General features: G+C 34.0%; 2 protein-coding genes across 7 annotated transcripts; both read left to right on the forward strand.

The window, feature by feature from the left end:
• The first annotated feature begins 3429 nt into the window (after positions 1 to 3429).
• On the forward strand, positions 3430 to 7294 carry LOC146918142 (inactive protein kinase SELMODRAFT_444075-like). The gene is made up of 7 exons (XM_085719806.1): positions 3430 to 3829; positions 4342 to 4502; positions 4616 to 4692; positions 4786 to 5107; positions 5208 to 5322; positions 6660 to 6832; positions 6944 to 7294. The coding sequence occupies exons 3-7, from the start codon at positions 4679 to 4681 to the stop codon at positions 7082 to 7084; spliced, it is 765 nt and encodes a 254-aa protein (XP_085575932.1). The 5' UTR covers positions 3430 to 3829; positions 4342 to 4502; positions 4616 to 4678; the 3' UTR covers positions 7085 to 7294.
• A 6248-nt stretch (positions 7295 to 13542) lies between these two features.
• Positions 13543 to 17252, forward strand: LOC146918143 (dynamin-related protein 12A-like). Of its 6 annotated transcripts, none has more exons than XM_085719814.1 (9): positions 13557 to 13853; positions 14499 to 14556; positions 15678 to 15745; positions 15810 to 15962; positions 16034 to 16142; positions 16198 to 16300; positions 16452 to 16502; positions 16616 to 16677; positions 17039 to 17252. In XM_085719814.1, the coding sequence occupies exons 5-9, from the start codon at positions 16098 to 16100 to the stop codon at positions 17081 to 17083; spliced, it is 306 nt and encodes a 101-aa protein (XP_085575940.1). In that variant the 5' UTR covers positions 13557 to 13853; positions 14499 to 14556; positions 15678 to 15745; positions 15810 to 15962; positions 16034 to 16097; the 3' UTR covers positions 17084 to 17252. The 6 variants fall into 6 exon arrangements, with proteins under 6 accessions (XP_085575935.1, XP_085575940.1, XP_085575939.1 ...); XM_085719813.1 differs by having other exon boundaries at positions 15854 to 15962; XM_085719811.1 differs by lacking the exon at positions 16198 to 16300.
• The last annotated feature ends 108 nt before the right edge of the window (positions 17253 to 17360 follow it).

Here is a 17360-nt window from a genome sequence, read left to right on the forward strand (position 1 = left end):
TTCCTACTTTTGTTTGTAATCGAGGTTCTAACTTCTGAGACTTTTCCAAGGTGATGTGAAGGACATGATAATAGGCTATAAGGCCATCATTGTGGTTCTAGCACTTACATTGGCTGAACTGACAACTTGATGTGCAATTGACTCCTATCTGAACCAATTTTTCCCGTGTTGGGATGCATCCCCTCGTTATCCGCCACATGAATACTTTAACCTTGTGTGGAATTTACATACTCCACAACAAAGTCCAATCACCAGGGATCCGCAGGTGTGATGAATCTATGAGGGATATTAATCTGCATGATAGGTATTCTTTTCACTCTATATATGTCATGCTGGTTCATCATATTTCGAATAAAGTCCATCGGCCACACTCCTCTGTTATGGTCTATAAGGGAACTCAGTTTAAGATCCTCCTTACCAAATCTATGGTGGGCTACGAACATACGGGTCATCATCACAAACTAGTTTTAATTATGTTGAACCTTTGGATTACATCAAGGTCATGCAAAGTAAGAGCTTAATTTCCAACAGTTCGAATGAAAAATCAATGATCAGTTATGAATATGATGAATCTCCAATGTTCTCTCTCATACTATTGTTGAGAAAATTGAGCCTAATGCAGGTAATTGAAACCCAAGAAAAACGGTCTAACACCTCTTTTTCATTATAAACTCGTAGAATACAAAACATGACTACCTTTTAAATCCATCTATATTGTTTGAAAAGGTTCACTTCCATCTATTTTAAGGTTAACATTCAAATTTTTAATGCAATACGTATTGATATTGTGAAAGAAACTCAATTTTGGGTTTGAACTCATTGAAGAAAAAAGTAAGCAATTGGTTAAGAAGCTTAAAAGAAAATGAAAAGCTAAAGTGTATTTAGAAAGTGGATTAATTTCAACATGTCAAGAGAAATAGGAAATCCTACTGTGATTAACTTTTGATTTATAAACAAAAGTTCCTTCCGCGTGTAGTAGAGAGAAGGCATGACCTTCAAAAGTAGTAATAAAAGTAGTAATAGAAGCTAACTAAGATTAGGTTTATTGCTATATCATAAGGTAATACTAACCAAAAACCAAAAGGTAATACTAACCAAAAACCAAAAATCCCCGCACAGGAATTTTTTACCACATCAGAAAGCCTCGCTAACTCTTGTACAACAAAGCCAATTATACAACCTGCAGAATATTGCATGTTTAGACTTGACAACCAACATCAATCAAAGCTACTCTAATTTCTCATCAAAGCTGCCTCTTGCTAAGAAGTGCTTCAATATTTCGGTTGCGCACCTTTACCACCAAGCTTCACGCAAAAATCACCTGCTTCAAAGGAAGTGCCCCCACTACATTGCACAACAAAATTGTCTTAGGCTCTCCACAACAAAATCAGAATCAAGCCCTCTTACACTCTGGAGCAGTCTATGCAACCGAGTGACTACACAAGGACCACAGACCAACATTAAACTCTCTGTTTACTCCGCAGAAGCAAAATACTGAGTCAGATATTAGATATTTACACAAAAGCTCCCCTAGTCTTCTGACTCGTTGCCAGCTCCTAAACAAACTAGAGGGTTATTCCACCACTATGATATTGAATCTCCAAAACAGAAAAGTATTTTAACCTGTTCCAAAATAGTATCAGTTAATGTTAAGAGTCCCACATCGGTTAGGAGTTGGCCTGACAATTTGTTTATAAGTGGGGGCAATCCTCACCTCACAAGCCGGTTTTGTGGGGTTGTGTTAGGCCCAACCACGATTTTTAAGATGGTATCAGAGCCTCTTCACGATTATCACGATTATGGGCCACCTGTTGTCTGGTTTCCGTTATCGGGCCACCCGTCATTTATGTTCACGCTTCAGATGTGTAATCCTGAGCGTGAGGGGGTGTGTTAAGAGTCCCACATCGGTTAGGAGTTGGCCTGACAATTTGTTTATAAGTGGGGGCAATCCTCACCTCACAAGCCGGTTTTGTGGGGTTGTGTTAGGCCCAACCACGATTTTTAAGAGTTAAAACACTTTTACCGAATATTCCATAGACAAGCAAGTCAAATTGTTCTTAGATTCAATTATTTATCTTTCCTACCTTGGACAATTCAAGAGAAAGAATCAAGATGAAAACTACACTTGTTAAGCTATACTACCTCAATCCCCTTCCAAATGGTCAAATCCATCCACACCTTATAAAAAAACATAACACTCAAAAATTAAATGTGATGTTTTCTCTTGGTTGCCACAACCTCCAACGCAATTCAGTTCCTCACTGCCTACGATTCCTATTCTAAACAATTTAACCTTTGATGGAATCCGATTTTGTACAGCCCTCCAAGCAAAAACTACCGAACAAAACTATATTAAAGTTGTTAAGTATTGGTGTAGGACACCGAACAAAACTGTATGAACGCAGGACACCAAACAAAACTGTATCCAATCTACACAAATCCAAAATAAGACCTCATTTAGAGTAAGAATAAATGTTTACAAGAAATCAACTTATGAAATCTGGACAACAAACCAAACTATATCCAGTCTAAAAGAATCCCAAACATTGAAAAAGGGATAAATCTTCCACCTATACAATAAAAAGACAAGTAGATTATGTAGTAAGGAATAATAAAACATTATGGTGCCATTTGATCTATGTCCAACCACCTTTCGTAGGATAATATTTGGTTGTTATCGTATCTAATTGAGCAACACTAAATTTTATAGGCAAACTAATAGAAGAATCTGCCACCTAATTAGCTAGAAAATGAATCCTTTTAAAAAACAAAGTTGATTTGACAAAATACCCTATTCAGAGCAATTTGGATATCAGAATCCAACACATTGCAGACACTAATATTATTCTTTTCACAAAAAATTAACTCTCCCTTATCACCCTTAAGTCACTCAATGATCCATCAGAGTTTAGGACCACTTCACCTACTATATATGATCATATCTCGCATCACTATCACGATTTTTCAAAAGCTTATGATTGTGCTTGACGTTAGCATTGAACGTATGATCATTTCTCCTCCACCATATGTGATCACGCAAGACCCCAAATGATTTCGAAGCATTCTTCACATCACTAAACTTAGGGCAGAGATTAGAGTTACTAATTCACTACTACAAAATATATATTTAACATCATATGGGTTTTAGTTTTCACATCAGCAGAGAAAATACCTGAGAGAAAAGATACATACGGTGGCAATTTTGAAATTTTAGTAAACTTTGGTGAAGGTTTACACATCAGTGGAGAAAATGCCTGAGGGAAAAAATACATGCCAAAGAGTTTTCCCATCAGTGAAATAATACATGAGGGGAAATATAAACGCGGTGGCAATTTTGTAATATTACTAAACTTTACATCTAATGTTTTTTCCATCAGTGGATACAATTAACTGAAGGGGAAAAGAAATAATAATAATAAATTAAACAAATCCCAATTTCTCTCTCGCGTTTTTCATTCTTTCATTCTAGATCTTCTCCACTCACCCAAACCCTAAATTCTCCCTTGTTAGTCCCAAATTTGTTCCATCACCCACCACCAATATCCCTCAACACTCAATCAATAAATCATTTAGTAAATCGCCCCTTTGTTAACTGGGGTTTCTAAATCCTCAATCGATTGAGTTCCCTTCCTTTCGTCGGAGCAAAACCCAAGATCTGTAGAGCTTCACCGCCGGCCAGTTTAGTTCTTCGAAGAAGAAGCCTGCGACGACAGCAAAGACAGCGGCTTCTGTGATTTTGGCGTTTGTCATGAATATTCCTCCTTCTGTGGCTCTCTTGTTCGTCTCACGAAAGCCTCAAATCTACGGTCTTCTCTCAATTGGCTGACATGTACTTTTCTCAATTCCTCTGTTCAATTTACGTTTCCTCTCTTGAAACCCTTTTTCAGTTTATTTTATTTTATTTTATGTAATATTGTTGGTTCTGATTTAGACACAAAATTTTGTGAATTTTCTGTTAAATTGAGATATTTTGGATTGAATTGATGTTTTGGGTATGTTTGCATCGATTATTATTGTTCTGTGAAAGACAATTTAAGCAGCTAATGTCTGCAATTTAAATAAAAAAGCAGCTAATGTCTCAGAAATGTTGCGCACAACACAGAAATGTTGTATTGCTAATAGGATTTTGCACAGAGGAAAGTGTGAGGATATTAGTCTATGAGTATATATGTAATGGAACCTAAGACCTCTGCTTACATGGTATGGTATTCACTAATTTTCTGCATTTGTCTTCAGCTTCTAATTTATATACAAGACTTTTCTATTTGTATCTGAATGTTCTTTGCAAATATCCAGATCACATCAAATCAAACTTTATCATTTGTTGTATATATTTAACAGGCAGAGATAGTATACCTTTGGATTGGAACTCGCGGTTAAAGATAGTGATTGGAGTTGCACGAGGCTTACGCTACCTCCATGAAGATTATAGAGTTGGTTGTATAGTGCACAGAGATATTAGACCCAAAAATATCCTCTTAACCCATGACTTTGAACCTCTGGTACTTACTGAGTCCTTGGCCAAAAGTTTACTTCAATTTTATTTGTTTTAAGATACATAAGATATCAATTATAAATAATAGGTGTTAAATTGAATGATTTACCATTCACTTAGGTGGCTGATTTTGGGCTTGCTAGATGGCAATCAGAATGGAATATAAATACAGAAGATCGAGTTATGGGAAATTCAGGGTAATTTCTTTATGCATGTTTATCAGTCAAGATATAGGTTACAAATTACAAAATTTATTCTAACCAAGCTTACCTTGCATGAACCTTACATAGGTACATTGCTCCGGAGTATCTTGATGTTGGAATTCTTACGTGTAAAGTAGATGTATATGCATTTGGAATTGTTTTATTAGAGTTAATGACAGGTCAAAAAATTAGTGAGTTGGAACAGTTCAATGGACATTCATATCTTTCTGAATGGTTTCACCCCCTACACATGTTGGATCCCATTCACATCTTACAAAACGTTGGATCTCTCAACCCATGGTTGGATTCTGAAGGGTCACTAGAATTTAATCTTCAATTGAAAGCCATGGCACAAGCTGCTTCATTGTGTCTACGTTTGGACCCTGACTCCAGACCCCCAATATCAAAGGTGTGAATGATTAAGCTTCTTTTATATAAGTTAGTTGCTTTTACTATCTGATTAAATACAAAATATTGATGAAAAGTATCTTTTGGTAACGTGATTGTAGATCCTCAGAGTGCTGGAAGGGGGCAATCCAGTTCGTTCTTTGGGTTTAGACATCAATTCAGTTGGTAACATAAGTGGTCGTTTAAGTGGTTTAAGTTCGCATACTCCTCCTAAAGGTACAATAAGCCATTCTCGCATGTTATCACATTGATATCTACATTGGCTCTTGGGTTAGAGGACTCTGTTGTTGTCAATATGGTTCTGTTCTGTTTGTGATCTCATGGTAACAATTATCTATTTGAGGCATGACTATCTCAAATGCGTGTAATAACTAATACTTCCCCTGCCAAAATGCTTTAAAATATCAAGCTTCTAATCTTAACTAGTTCACAATTAAAGGAAGTGTTTTTCCTCCGTATCTTATTCTTTATCTTCACATGGCCACTATCATATGCCTGAGACCAGAGGACTCTGCCTCTCAGAGGAACTCAGCACTGTAAGATTTCCTGTTATGTTCTCCTGTTCTAACATACATATATAAATATATAAGTGACATGGCTTTTTTTATGTTTTAATCTTGATCATTTATGATAAGATCCAATGGTCAAATTAACTCTTCTCACTTTCGTATAAAAATATCTATCTCACTTGATATATACACACACAGACACACACACAGTTAGCTATATATTTCTGGTATGTTAATTTAGATAAGCTTTAGATATTTTATCATGGTTATTAATTGAGTTCGTGTCTGTTGTTAATTTCCCTACCATTCATATCTGCATTCATGAGGTGGTTATACCTATTCATGATGAAAAACCTTAAGTTTCTGGTCTCTTAGATAGTGCAGAATTCTAATATAGGGACTATTTATTTATACCCAGTTTATTATTTATGGTGGATGTAGTTTGGAGAAATTTATGTTTTAAATTCAAATTATATTGAAAATGACATTGAAAAAGTAAATATTAAGTTTTGCCTTGTTTTTGTCCTAAGGTTTTGTGGATGGTAGTTCACCACATGTATACATATCAAAATAATTAGTAGAAATAAAACCACCTATTTCTTGACATGTCAGTAATAAAGACTAACAACTTAGAGAAAGGCAGTTGGCATTTCAAAGCCTTTTTTTTTTTGCTGCCAGAATGCCTCCATTTATTAATTGGAGGAGCAAAAATGGAATAGTTTAAAGGCAATGGGTGAAATAAATCCTTCTAAGAAATTGGAAAACAATATGAAATTGAACTGATATATGTAATTGGCTTCATTTTGATTCCCCAACAGATCTCACATTTGTTAAGAGATAATTGACATCTTGATTTTAAACTTAATGCTTTGAAAATGAATAGACTTGAAATTTATCTCTTTGCATCTCTTCTATTTTCTAAATGGTTTGACAAATTGTGAAATGGTTAGTTCAATCTGCTTAGTTGTTTTTTTAATTTTTTTTTTTAATTTTGGTGTCTATTCTGGTACGTTTTGATGAAGTGAAGTTTCTTGCGTCTTGCAGATTTTGTTAAGCATCTTATCAACAGGAAGCAAATAGTTGCAGCTGTTAGATTCAGTTGTGCGTATAACTTGGATGGCGAGGATCAATTAGTTGATATGTTGCGAGAACACGTCCAGAATGCCAAACTGATTTGTGAGAGCAGTTGCAAGAAAACCAACTCCATTGAAATCAAGGTTCTTCCATTTTTCTTATTGAAATTCTATTTTATCAAACATTCCATTCCATTTTCACACATACCCTTGCATGATAGTTATAAATAACTGTTACTGTGTGCTTCAACTTAGGATAAGGCCAGAGATCAAGAAATTACTAGTCTCGGGACTGTTTTACAATGCATTTCAGAGAACAGACTAGAATCTGCGGATCTGCTTCATAAGGAGATTGACTATCGCATTCTTGTGCTAAAAGCACATAGAGGCAATTAGTTTATGGAGTGGAACAACCTAATGTAAAGTAATAGGGTAATCGAAACGTGCTAACTTACACATTGATGTTTTTTTATTTATTTAATTTTAGAGGCTTAATTTTGTTATTATGTTGAAATGTAGTTTGAACAGGTATGCCTCTTTGTTGTTCTTCTTGTTGTGATGAACTGAATTAGAAAACCTTACTATAATATAACTTCTTTGATTGTATTTTTTTTTTTTTTGGTTACAAAATAAAGTGATTGTATTTATATATGCATGTACTTTTTTATATAAAAAATATTGATGTAGCATAAAAATATCGATAATTTTTCGTCAAAAAAAAAAAATCCATAATTTTTATTTTTTTTTAATATAAAAGGAAAGAGGTCTCAAGCTGATCTGGTAAGCAGTTTAAAAAAAAGCATTTTTTTTTAATTTTTTTTTAATTTTTTTTGGATTTCACATCAGTGGGTAAAAGGACTGATGTGAAGTATACATGTTTAACTTCAGTGTCTACCATAAAACTGATGTGAAAACCCTGTTGTTAAATTTTAAAGAGAGCGTACCACGTCAGTGCAATAAAGGTCTGATGTGGAAAAAAATATTTCACATCAGTTCGTACCTGATGTAAAAAGATGTGAACATACTACATCATATCACTTTACATCAGTTGCCACCTGATGCGAAAAGTGCTTTTCGACTGATGTAAAAACTCATTTTTGTAGTAGTGCTCTCTGATTCCATTGAATAGATTTATGGTTTTTCTGATGTTTTAGAAATTGGAGAAGAGTTAATATATACATTGAATTTGTTAATAAAGGTCTCACTTAGATTAAAAATCAGATTTACAACTAACAATTTAATGAAGATTGTTCACAAACAACTCTAAAATATTTATTTGGTTCAGTCATTTATCTCAAAATGATTTGATTGATGATCAAAGCTTTTTATTCCTAAAGAAAGTGAATTATGTTTTTATGTAGTCCTGCGAGCTGATTGATTCAAAATCAATGTATAGTGTTGCGCTTTAATTCTTTTCGAAGAAGCTTTCATCAAGTTTTTAAAGGCATGAGGAAGCTTTCACACTAAATTTTTTAAAATAATGATGGTAACTTGAATGAATCATATTACTAGAGAGAACATGTGAGACACTTATGCCTAAATTTGTGTGAGAGAAATATACTTTCCTTCAGATATTAGAGTTTCTTCTTCCCTTGTAACCTTCTGCATTTTTTATGACTTGAAACTTTGGTTTTTCTCTTCAGGACCACAACAAGTCCCACATCAAGTATTTGTTAAATGAGACATCAAGGTTTTCCTATAAAATAAGAGTGTATATAATATAACATAATAGTTTGGGACCCAATCTCGTAGTGTGTTGTCCCCACGAGATTTGATTGTTTTACAACAAGTCGTTGTTGGGGTTGTTGATGAGAATTACAATTGATTGCATTTTCAAATAAATGTTAGTATTGTAATATTCACTAATAACTCCAATAATGATTGTATATTATTTAAACCAAATAATTTTTTTTTTTTGAAAGATTAAAAAATTTCTTTTAGAAATATATATATATATATATATATATATATATATATATATATATTACGGTCCTTTGTTTTTAATATTTTAATTCTTTTAATTCTTATTTTTTTATTTTTCTTGTAAACATAACCACTCTAAAAATTTCAAGACATTGCATTGCCTTCCTCCCATATCAGAAGTAATGATTTTAACTATCCCTGACTACAATGCCAGCCTGAGTCAGATATGAGATATTAACACAAAATCTCCCCTAGTCTTCTGACTCGACACCAACTCCTAAACAAACTAGATGGTGTAATATTCCGCCTGTCAGCATCGGTATATTACCCGTGAACGTGTCAGAGGAATTAAATTCATGGAAAGTAAGTGTGATGGAAATATTTTATGACATGTCAGTATATTACGCATAAAGTATCAGAGTCATTTAAACACGTTCAAGGCAAGGGCAAAATGGTAATTGCACGTTTAAAGGAATATTTATTTGGTTTTGACCCAAAATATCTTATTCTTCTTTATCCTTTCTCTCTCTTCAAATGTTGGCAAGCCACTCTCTCCTCCTCCCCTCTCTTCTTTCACGCCATCTCCTTCCTTCTTCTCCACCAATCTTTCTTAAAGTTTCATCCTTCCATGAAAAGCTTTTATACTATGTTTCCTTGTGATCCTTTGAGCTTAAGGGAGCTTGGTTTAAGTTTGGTTTCTCTATTTCTTCCCTCAAAAAGTGATTCAAAAATCAAGGGTTAGGTTTGGTTCATGGTAAGTTGAAGGATGAATCAAGGTATGGTTTCTTCATGGCCAAGTATCATGATGCTTAGATGGCAAGAAAGGACAACAAGTTTGAAAGGTTTGAACCAAGGAAGCATGTAGATCAAAGCTAGGGTTTGATGTTGAAAAGTTAGATGTTGAAGCTTGAAGTTGTGCAAGCTTGTTGTTGTTTTGAGGTGAGTTCCATAGTTAGATTACCTACCTTTGGGTTTGTATAATCTTATGTAGAAATCATGAATTATGTTAGTATATGAACTAGGGTTTTAAACACCCCTTTTTGCTATGATTCAAGGGATTCATGAATATGTTGCCATGCTGTTGTTCCAGGTTGTTTTTATGATCTTGTTATGTGTTAGGAACATTGGAAACTTGATTTTGGGGATTATAGGTCAAAAACACGATTTTACACAGGTCTGGTGTAAGCAAATCGTAGTACGATGTTTGCCACATCGTAGTACGATGTATGTAAATCGTAGTACGATATTTCCAGAACCAAAAATGCCACAAAGTTGCTCCTACATCGTACTACGATGCTTTATATCGTAGCACGATGAAGAGGAAATCGTACTACGATGCTCCATATCGTAGCACGATTTTCACACCACAACATTTTCTTAAATCTCTTTGTGATGCAGTCTTTTATAACTATAAAAAGAAACCCCTTAATATCAAGTAGTCATTGTACCTTATACTTCAAGATATGTGAAAACAAGTATTTAATCGTATAGTAGAGCATGGCTTGCGGGAGATAAAACATGTATCGAGTGGCTAGCAAACTATACTTTAAGTAAGGGAATGAGCTAGAGCCTCGATCAGTTGTCGAGAACTAGAAGTTAAGTAAGAATCCTAGAATAATAAGACGCGAAGTACATGTTCTTTGCATATGATCAAGTATGAATTAGCAAGTATGTAAGCCGTGGATTGAATAGTTAATCTCTCCACCATGTTAAGTATGAACAAGAATGAATTACCGTTAATCGGATCGACCAAGGATCCGAGGTAAATATGTACGCATGATTAGGTCCAACCTAAATGAAAGATAAGACTATGTTTAATGAATATGTAGGTGCCGTGTCTCTTGCAATCCATGAAGGTATGGATTCAAGGGGTTCTCTTGATGAGAACGGGGAAGGCTCCGTAAGGGGATCACATGGTACTGAGTAATGATGAATGTAGGTGTTCGTGTCTCTTGCAATCCATGAAGGTATGGATTCAAGGGGTTCTCTTGATGGGAGCGGGGAAGGCTCCGTAAGGGGATCGCACGACACTGAGGGAGTCCGATGTACGTACATCGGTCATGATGGGATTGTACTCGGGGTTACTCCACCCGGGACTATCCGTAAAATGAATCAAGATAATAATTGTTTGTTCAACGCTAACCAATATGAATGAACTTAGATACGTTTATGCACGATATGATTATGTTATGTTTATGTTTATGTTCATGATTAAGTTAAGAGCAAGAGCATTAGATGCTACAAGACAAGAGCAAGATATGAAATAGTACAAGATATGTATAGAGCAAGTTATGAACATGATACCGATGACGATCTTAGGTTTCCCCTAATCGTCCGGTTTAGAATCGTGCCATGATTATGTTATGATTAGGCCTCGATACATAGAGTGTATTCTTGGCAATGCGGTCCTAGGTTCCCCTCGACCGCCATGACACGTATAGGATGTTAAGCCTATAACAAGTTAAGATATGATTATGACGGCTCTAGTATGCACTACCATCTAAGTATGCAAGTCCCCACACATGTATAATCAACCGGCAGGTTGTAATGTAGACACGTGGTGACCGTAGGTTTCCCTTTGAGGTTGCCTATAGCCTAGGATTTAGGGGAACTTGATGACACTAGGTCATATAACATATTTTGTTATTGATTTCTATGTAATTTTAGTAGAGTTCAGGTGATTATGCATGAGTTTTTGAGCTACAGAAGGTGTATTTCACATGTACAAGCAAAGGAGACATCGTACTACGATTTCTGGGCATCATACTACGATTTTGGATGTTTTGGAGTCATTTTGTTACTGGAAAAATCGTACTACGACGCTTTCCATTGTACTACGATGTAAAAAGTAGATCTGCATCGTACTACGACGCTTTGCATCGTACTACGATATAAAAAGTAGATCTGCCATCATACTACGACGCTTTTCATCGTACTGCGATGTAAAAAGTCACAGCATTATTTACATAAAAAGCCCAGCTGCACACCAGAAAGAAAAAGCGAAATTTTGGGAAGGAAACTGACTTTTGGAGCAGGAAGACATGGAGAGAAGGTTGGAGACCATCAAAACTCATATCCGGTAACCAATTTCATGTAATGAATCCTTCTTTCATATTAGTTATTTATGCTTTAGCCATGAATAACTAGATCCTTTGTGATTTGGTCAAGAGATGATTCTGTTCTAGCTCATGTTTATGTAACCTGTAACTCTTAATCTTTATGAATGTTATTCTAGTTTATTCAGTATAAATTGTTCTTAATGCTTTTATGATTCTGACCCAATATAATTGATTCTAGAGTTTATATGACTACTGACACTAGCGTGTAACTCTGACATATTTATACTGTTCAATCTAACGGACAATCTAGGGATGGAGCGTTGTTAGGTTGTGATAATTAAATTAACGGACTTAAAACCTTTGATAATTATAGGTTCACCTAAGGGATTAGGGAATTATAATTATAAAAGAGGGCTTAGGATCAAGGGATTGACCTAAGCTATTTTGTTAATTTGTCTTGAACTGAATATCATTCGTAAAATTAAGAAACAGGTTGTTAATGAGTGATGAACAGATGAATTGATTGACCAAGTAATCTCTCCATATTATTTCTTAAACCAATTTATCCTTAACCATTTTATTTGCATTTGCAAACCAAATCAACTGCCTAGGGCACCCCCCTATTACATACATCCTTAATAATAACGTTACTACCGAGTAGAAGTTGAAACAGTCCCTGTGGATACGAATCTTATAAATTTTATTACTTCGATATATTTTTAGTACACTTGCTAAAAGTCTATCAAGTTTTTGGCGCCGTTGCCGGGGACTGTTGAATCATTTCAGCTTGGAAATTTCGTTTTTATTTAGGATTTCAGTCAATTATATTTTTGTATATATATATATATATATATATAAAAAATATTATGCTCTTTGTTTTCTTCTCATTGTACTGTGCTACTGAAAAGTTTATCCAAGTTTTGTAGCTATGATAGACAGGGTACTCCTCTATGACACAGAAGAGATTGCTAAGTTGCAGTATGAAAAATATATGCTATCTTTTAAGATCAAAATTTTGGACAACAAAATCTCGAGTTGTGGTCATTATGAGGCGAATCAATCAGGTAGTGATGGTGAAGGGAAGAAAGAGGTGATCAACATCGATTACAATACTCAACTTCAGAATATTTTAGATGATTTCTTGGTGTCAAATCAAGTTTCATTTGAGAAGTTTGATGTTCAGTGTGGTGATCTTGTTGAGAAAGCACATGAGTCTCAGAGGAAGCTGGTTCAGATGGAGATTGAGTGTCACAATGTTGTGGTGGAAGAAAATCCAAAAGTGAGAAGTGTTGACATTCACTACTAGAAAAAGCTGAAATACCGACGGAATTTAGAGACGGAATTAGATTTGTCTCTAACAGAGACGGAATTGGAGACGGAAAAACGTATTAGGAGACGAAAATTATAATTTATTTATTTGTTACGGTTTTAGAGACGGAAATTTCCGTCTAAAAAATATTCCGTCTTTAAATCCGTCTCTAAATAACTAGTTTTATAATTGGTGATATAAAAGGACATTTAGAGACGGAATTTAGAGACAATTTCTTTCCGTATCTAATGTATTCCGTCTCTGTGTCCGTCTCTAAATGGTCAAATAGTTATTTAAATAGTCAAACTTTTAGCAGAGGCGGAAATTTTCCGTCTCTGAATATTTCCGTCTCTGAATTCCGTCTCTAACGAATTTTTCATTTTTCCAACCAAAATATTTCATTACCCGCCCACCTGTTTTGAAGGAGCCCGCCCAGCTCAACTTTGGTGTGCTCTTTTTATTTTTTATTTAATAATATAATAATAATAATAATAATAATAATAATAATAATAATAATAATAATAATATAATAATAATAATAATATAATAAGAATAAGAATAACAAAGATTATCTCTTATTCCCACTTCACTTCCCACTTTCATGTTATCTTCTCTGTTCTCCCCTTTGCTCTTTCATTGTTCTCACCACCATCTCAACTCCATCGATTCTTTCTTCCAACAGCTCACCTCCATCAATTCTTCTTTTTCTCAATTCCAAACCCTGTTACCAACAACCCCAATTCATCCTTCTCCTCAATTACCAACATCTCACTTCCATCAATTTCTCTTATTCCCAATTCCAAACCCTAATTCCAATTACGGGTTACAAAGACAAACCAAATACCAATTGGAGATTCTTTGTTAAAAATCTTAGGTAATTTCATCTTTATCAATTTCAACTTTTTTCTTCATGTTCTTTGTTGCTTAATTTCTTATGTGAAGTTTGTAATTTAGATTTTTTTTCACCTCTCCAGTTTATAAATTTGTAAATACAGGTATTTAAATTGGAGTTGAGAACCCAATTGATAAATTGGAGTTGTAAAAAAATTGGGTTTTTTTTTTTTGTTACAAAAAATAAATGGGTTTATACGTGAGAAAAAAATTGGTGAGAATGTTTGCAAAAAACTCACTTTTTTTTTTCATTTGCATTTTGATTATTTTTAAGGTTTATTAATTGGATTTATATTGTTGAGTTCAATAGATATGGTGAGATTCTTCAACATTTTCTTTACCAATTTGATATTTATATTTAGTAGTTGTCTGTCTGTACAAAAGTATACTGCATGTACAAAATCTCAGAATAATTACATTCAATTATGTCATTTTCTCAAATTATTATGGATATCAACGATTTTTCTCAAATTATTATCGGTGTCAACGTGTTATGTTGTATCGTGTCGGTGATTTACAGGGTAATGGTGTTATGGGACCAAGGCTTCTTCCTGTTTCATGTGTTTTGTGTCATTTTAGCTTCTTAGATACTCTTATTTTTTTGATGTTTTTCCTATGTGAACTGCAGTTTCTTCATCATTTCAGCTGGTGTTCAATCTTTTAAGAGTGATTTCAAAAACCTCTAGGTAATTTCAATTAAATATTATTACATTTCTAAATATTTATCTATATGTATGTGTGTCTGTCATGCATTCTGTTCCTATTATTCATTAATTATGCATTGTTCTATCTAAGTTTAGTCTAGTTTCATTGCTAAGGTTATTTGACTATAATTTTACTACTTACTTGCTTAGTTATAGTATATGGTCTAACTGTGCTATCTCTATGCTAAGGGGCAATGATTTTTAATATGACCCATAGGTGAAAAAGTGTTAAATTTAGCCTGTTCAGCTTATTCCCCAACTGAAAAAGGGTTTAACTTAGTCTTTTTGTGTGCTTGTACTCAAAATTTGTCCTTTTAACTATTTCCATTTAAACCCCATGAGAATTCCATTGAATATATGTACTATCAAGTATATGAACCAAATCGAGGATACTGTCATGTATTGGCCATGAAAATACATTATTTTGTTTTTTATGTGTGACAAATATTTTTATTTGGTCCTGACACTTGGAAGTGGTGATAATACATCTTAACTTTAGACATAACTATTGTTTTATGAAAGCTGGAAATATTCGGTTCCTATTTGCTACTTTTGTTATAGTTTTTTGTTTTTGGAATCAATATCGAAGTTAATGGTGTATCTATTCCTCTCATCGACTCCCTTAATCTATGTTTGTCTTATATAATTAAACTATTTATTAGACTAGGTGATTTTTATTATATAATTTCCACTATGTTGATCGTGAAACTAATATGTAGACTAATCAATCTACAGGTTATGGGTTTCTTGAAGGAATTTTGTTTAGGCTCACTATGTATATTATTGTAGGAATTGTGTTTAAGGTCATTGTTTATTATAAAGTTACATAACCCCTCTACTCTCATCACTGTCATTGTTGATTTAAATAGTAGTTGACTTACTTTTTTAATGTTTATTGTGCTCATCTTTTCATAAGGTATTGTTCTGGAGTTTATGTGTCTAACTGCCAATGAATTTTACTTATGATCATTGTGTTCTAGTGTGGTAATCTTTTCATATTAGTTTAGTTTAGATTTCATATTAACTTAGTTGCTGATGTGTTAACATTTCAGTAGTTGGTCTTGAGATATGGAAAGTTATTCATTGTGGCTTATTTTCTACAGGGGAAAATTGATTCCATGTATCGAGTGATAATATAATTGAGGAGAAGACCAAGTCTTTGACTGATGAGGTAAGCAAGTTAAAATTGTTTTATAACATTCATTAGTTTGATCAATTGTTATGTTCAAGTTCAGCAGGGGTATCGAGCTGGATATTCACTATCATTTGTATAATCAAGGTCAAGCTTAGCACAAAGAACATAGATGAAAGTTAGAGCAAGAAAGCAGCATCATAAACGGAGATTGGACAGCGTTGTCAACACAAAGATTTCTTACCTCGTGGATCAGGTATTTATTGATACAATCGGTGATTGTGAATTGTGATTTAAAATTTGTTCATAATTGATGCGTTTTTGTAGGGATCGTTCCTCGAAGCCACTTGTTTTGCCGCTTCACAAGAGTGTGACGAGGGAACAAGAGAATATGCTGAGTTTCTTCACCTTCCGAGGAATAGATTCACCGATTTTGGTAATTTTTTGCGATTTTTTCTTCTTCTCATTGTTGTAAGTAAATAGTTGTGTAGCTGTGGTCAGGAAGGAAATTCAAGATGAAACCGATAGAGAAACCGGTCGATCCAAACAAATTTCAACTGTCCCTATTCATCTTAGCATATATTCTCGCAATTGGTCCATTCCAATATTTGGTTTTTCTTTATTAACTATTGCTGCATTTTATAATATGTAGATCTGTCTGTAACAACAATTTGCATCATCTTGTGGCTGTTTGTTCATTTTATTCAAGTGTTGAATTACTGGTGACCTCTTCTGACTCTTGCAGTTGTTAACTTGACACTCATCGATCTTCCTGGGCTTACAAAGGTCGTTGTAGGTACGCATTGAATTGACATGTCTTTCTTGTACAGGGTTTTACGGATGTTTAGTGGGAATTATAATTTTTTAATGATGTGTGAGATGCTAATAGATATTGTTGCATAACCACAGAGGGCCAACCAGACAATATTTTGCACGGCATTGATAATATGGTTCGCTCCTACATTGAGAAGGTAATGTTCATTCAAGTGCCAAAGCTTTTAATTGGAAATAAAATATTTTAAGGCTCAAAGTGTATGATTTTTTTTTTTTTTTAAAATGATATATTACTTCGCTAGAAAACATGGTTAGGAACTTGAAAATATGGCAACTGGCCATTACATGCTGCAGCCATAGGCTTGTTGTTGTGGTTTTCCTCATCACTACAATTGATTCTACATATAAGGCCTTTATGCATGTGGTGTTGTTAATATTACACTACATGTGCCAACTTCATGTGCCAAATAATATAGAATATATATCTGCCATACACAACATATATGCCTTGTCAGGTATGTATCCTCATTGTTGTCTTCTTGTTTTTGGTTTTGGCAGGGTATTGAAAACGGCCTTCATTTTGCTGTTGTAACTATTTTTTAGATTGTAAAGGTCTTGACTCACCAATGTTACTTCAACAAGTTTAATGGAAATCTTGTTTGTACATCTATTGTGGACTATACATTATATAGAATGTGATATGTGAAGCTTAATTAAGATGGTGTAATTTTGATGTTAAGTTAAATTCTATTAGACTATTATTTAGACCGAAGCAAGTTTATATGCAGGCTTGAAAAATGCCAATGTGAAAATAATTTTTTTTTAAATATATTACTGTTAGAGACGGAATTTGGATTCTGTCTCTATAGAGACGGAATTA

Source organism: Medicago sativa, chromosome 6 (genome assembly GCF_051527215.1).
Source record: "Medicago sativa cultivar Bolivia chromosome 6, Bolivia_mono, whole genome shotgun sequence".
Classification (NCBI taxonomy): Eukaryota; Viridiplantae; Streptophyta; class Magnoliopsida; order Fabales; family Fabaceae; genus Medicago; species Medicago sativa.

Coding starts and splice junctions, on each gene's coding strand:
- LOC146918142 (XM_085719806.1), top strand. Junction 5,323..6,659: donor TTCGCATACTCCTCCTAAAG/GTACAATAAGCC, acceptor TGCGTCTTGCAG/ATTTTGTTAAGCATCTTATC. Junction 6,833..6,943: donor CCAACTCCATTGAAATCAAG/GTTCTTCCATTT, acceptor GCTTCAACTTAG/GATAAGGCCAGAGATCAAGA.
- LOC146918143 (XM_085719809.1), top strand. CDS start 15,879: ATGAAAGTTAGAGCAAGAAAGCAGCATCATAAACGGAGATTGGACAGC. Junction 15,963..16,033: donor TTTCTTACCTCGTGGATCAG/GTATTTATTGAT, acceptor GCGTTTTTGTAG/GGATCGTTCCTCGAAGCCAC. Junction 16,143..16,451: donor GAATAGATTCACCGATTTTG/GTAATTTTTTGC, acceptor TGACTCTTGCAG/TTGTTAACTTGACACTCATC.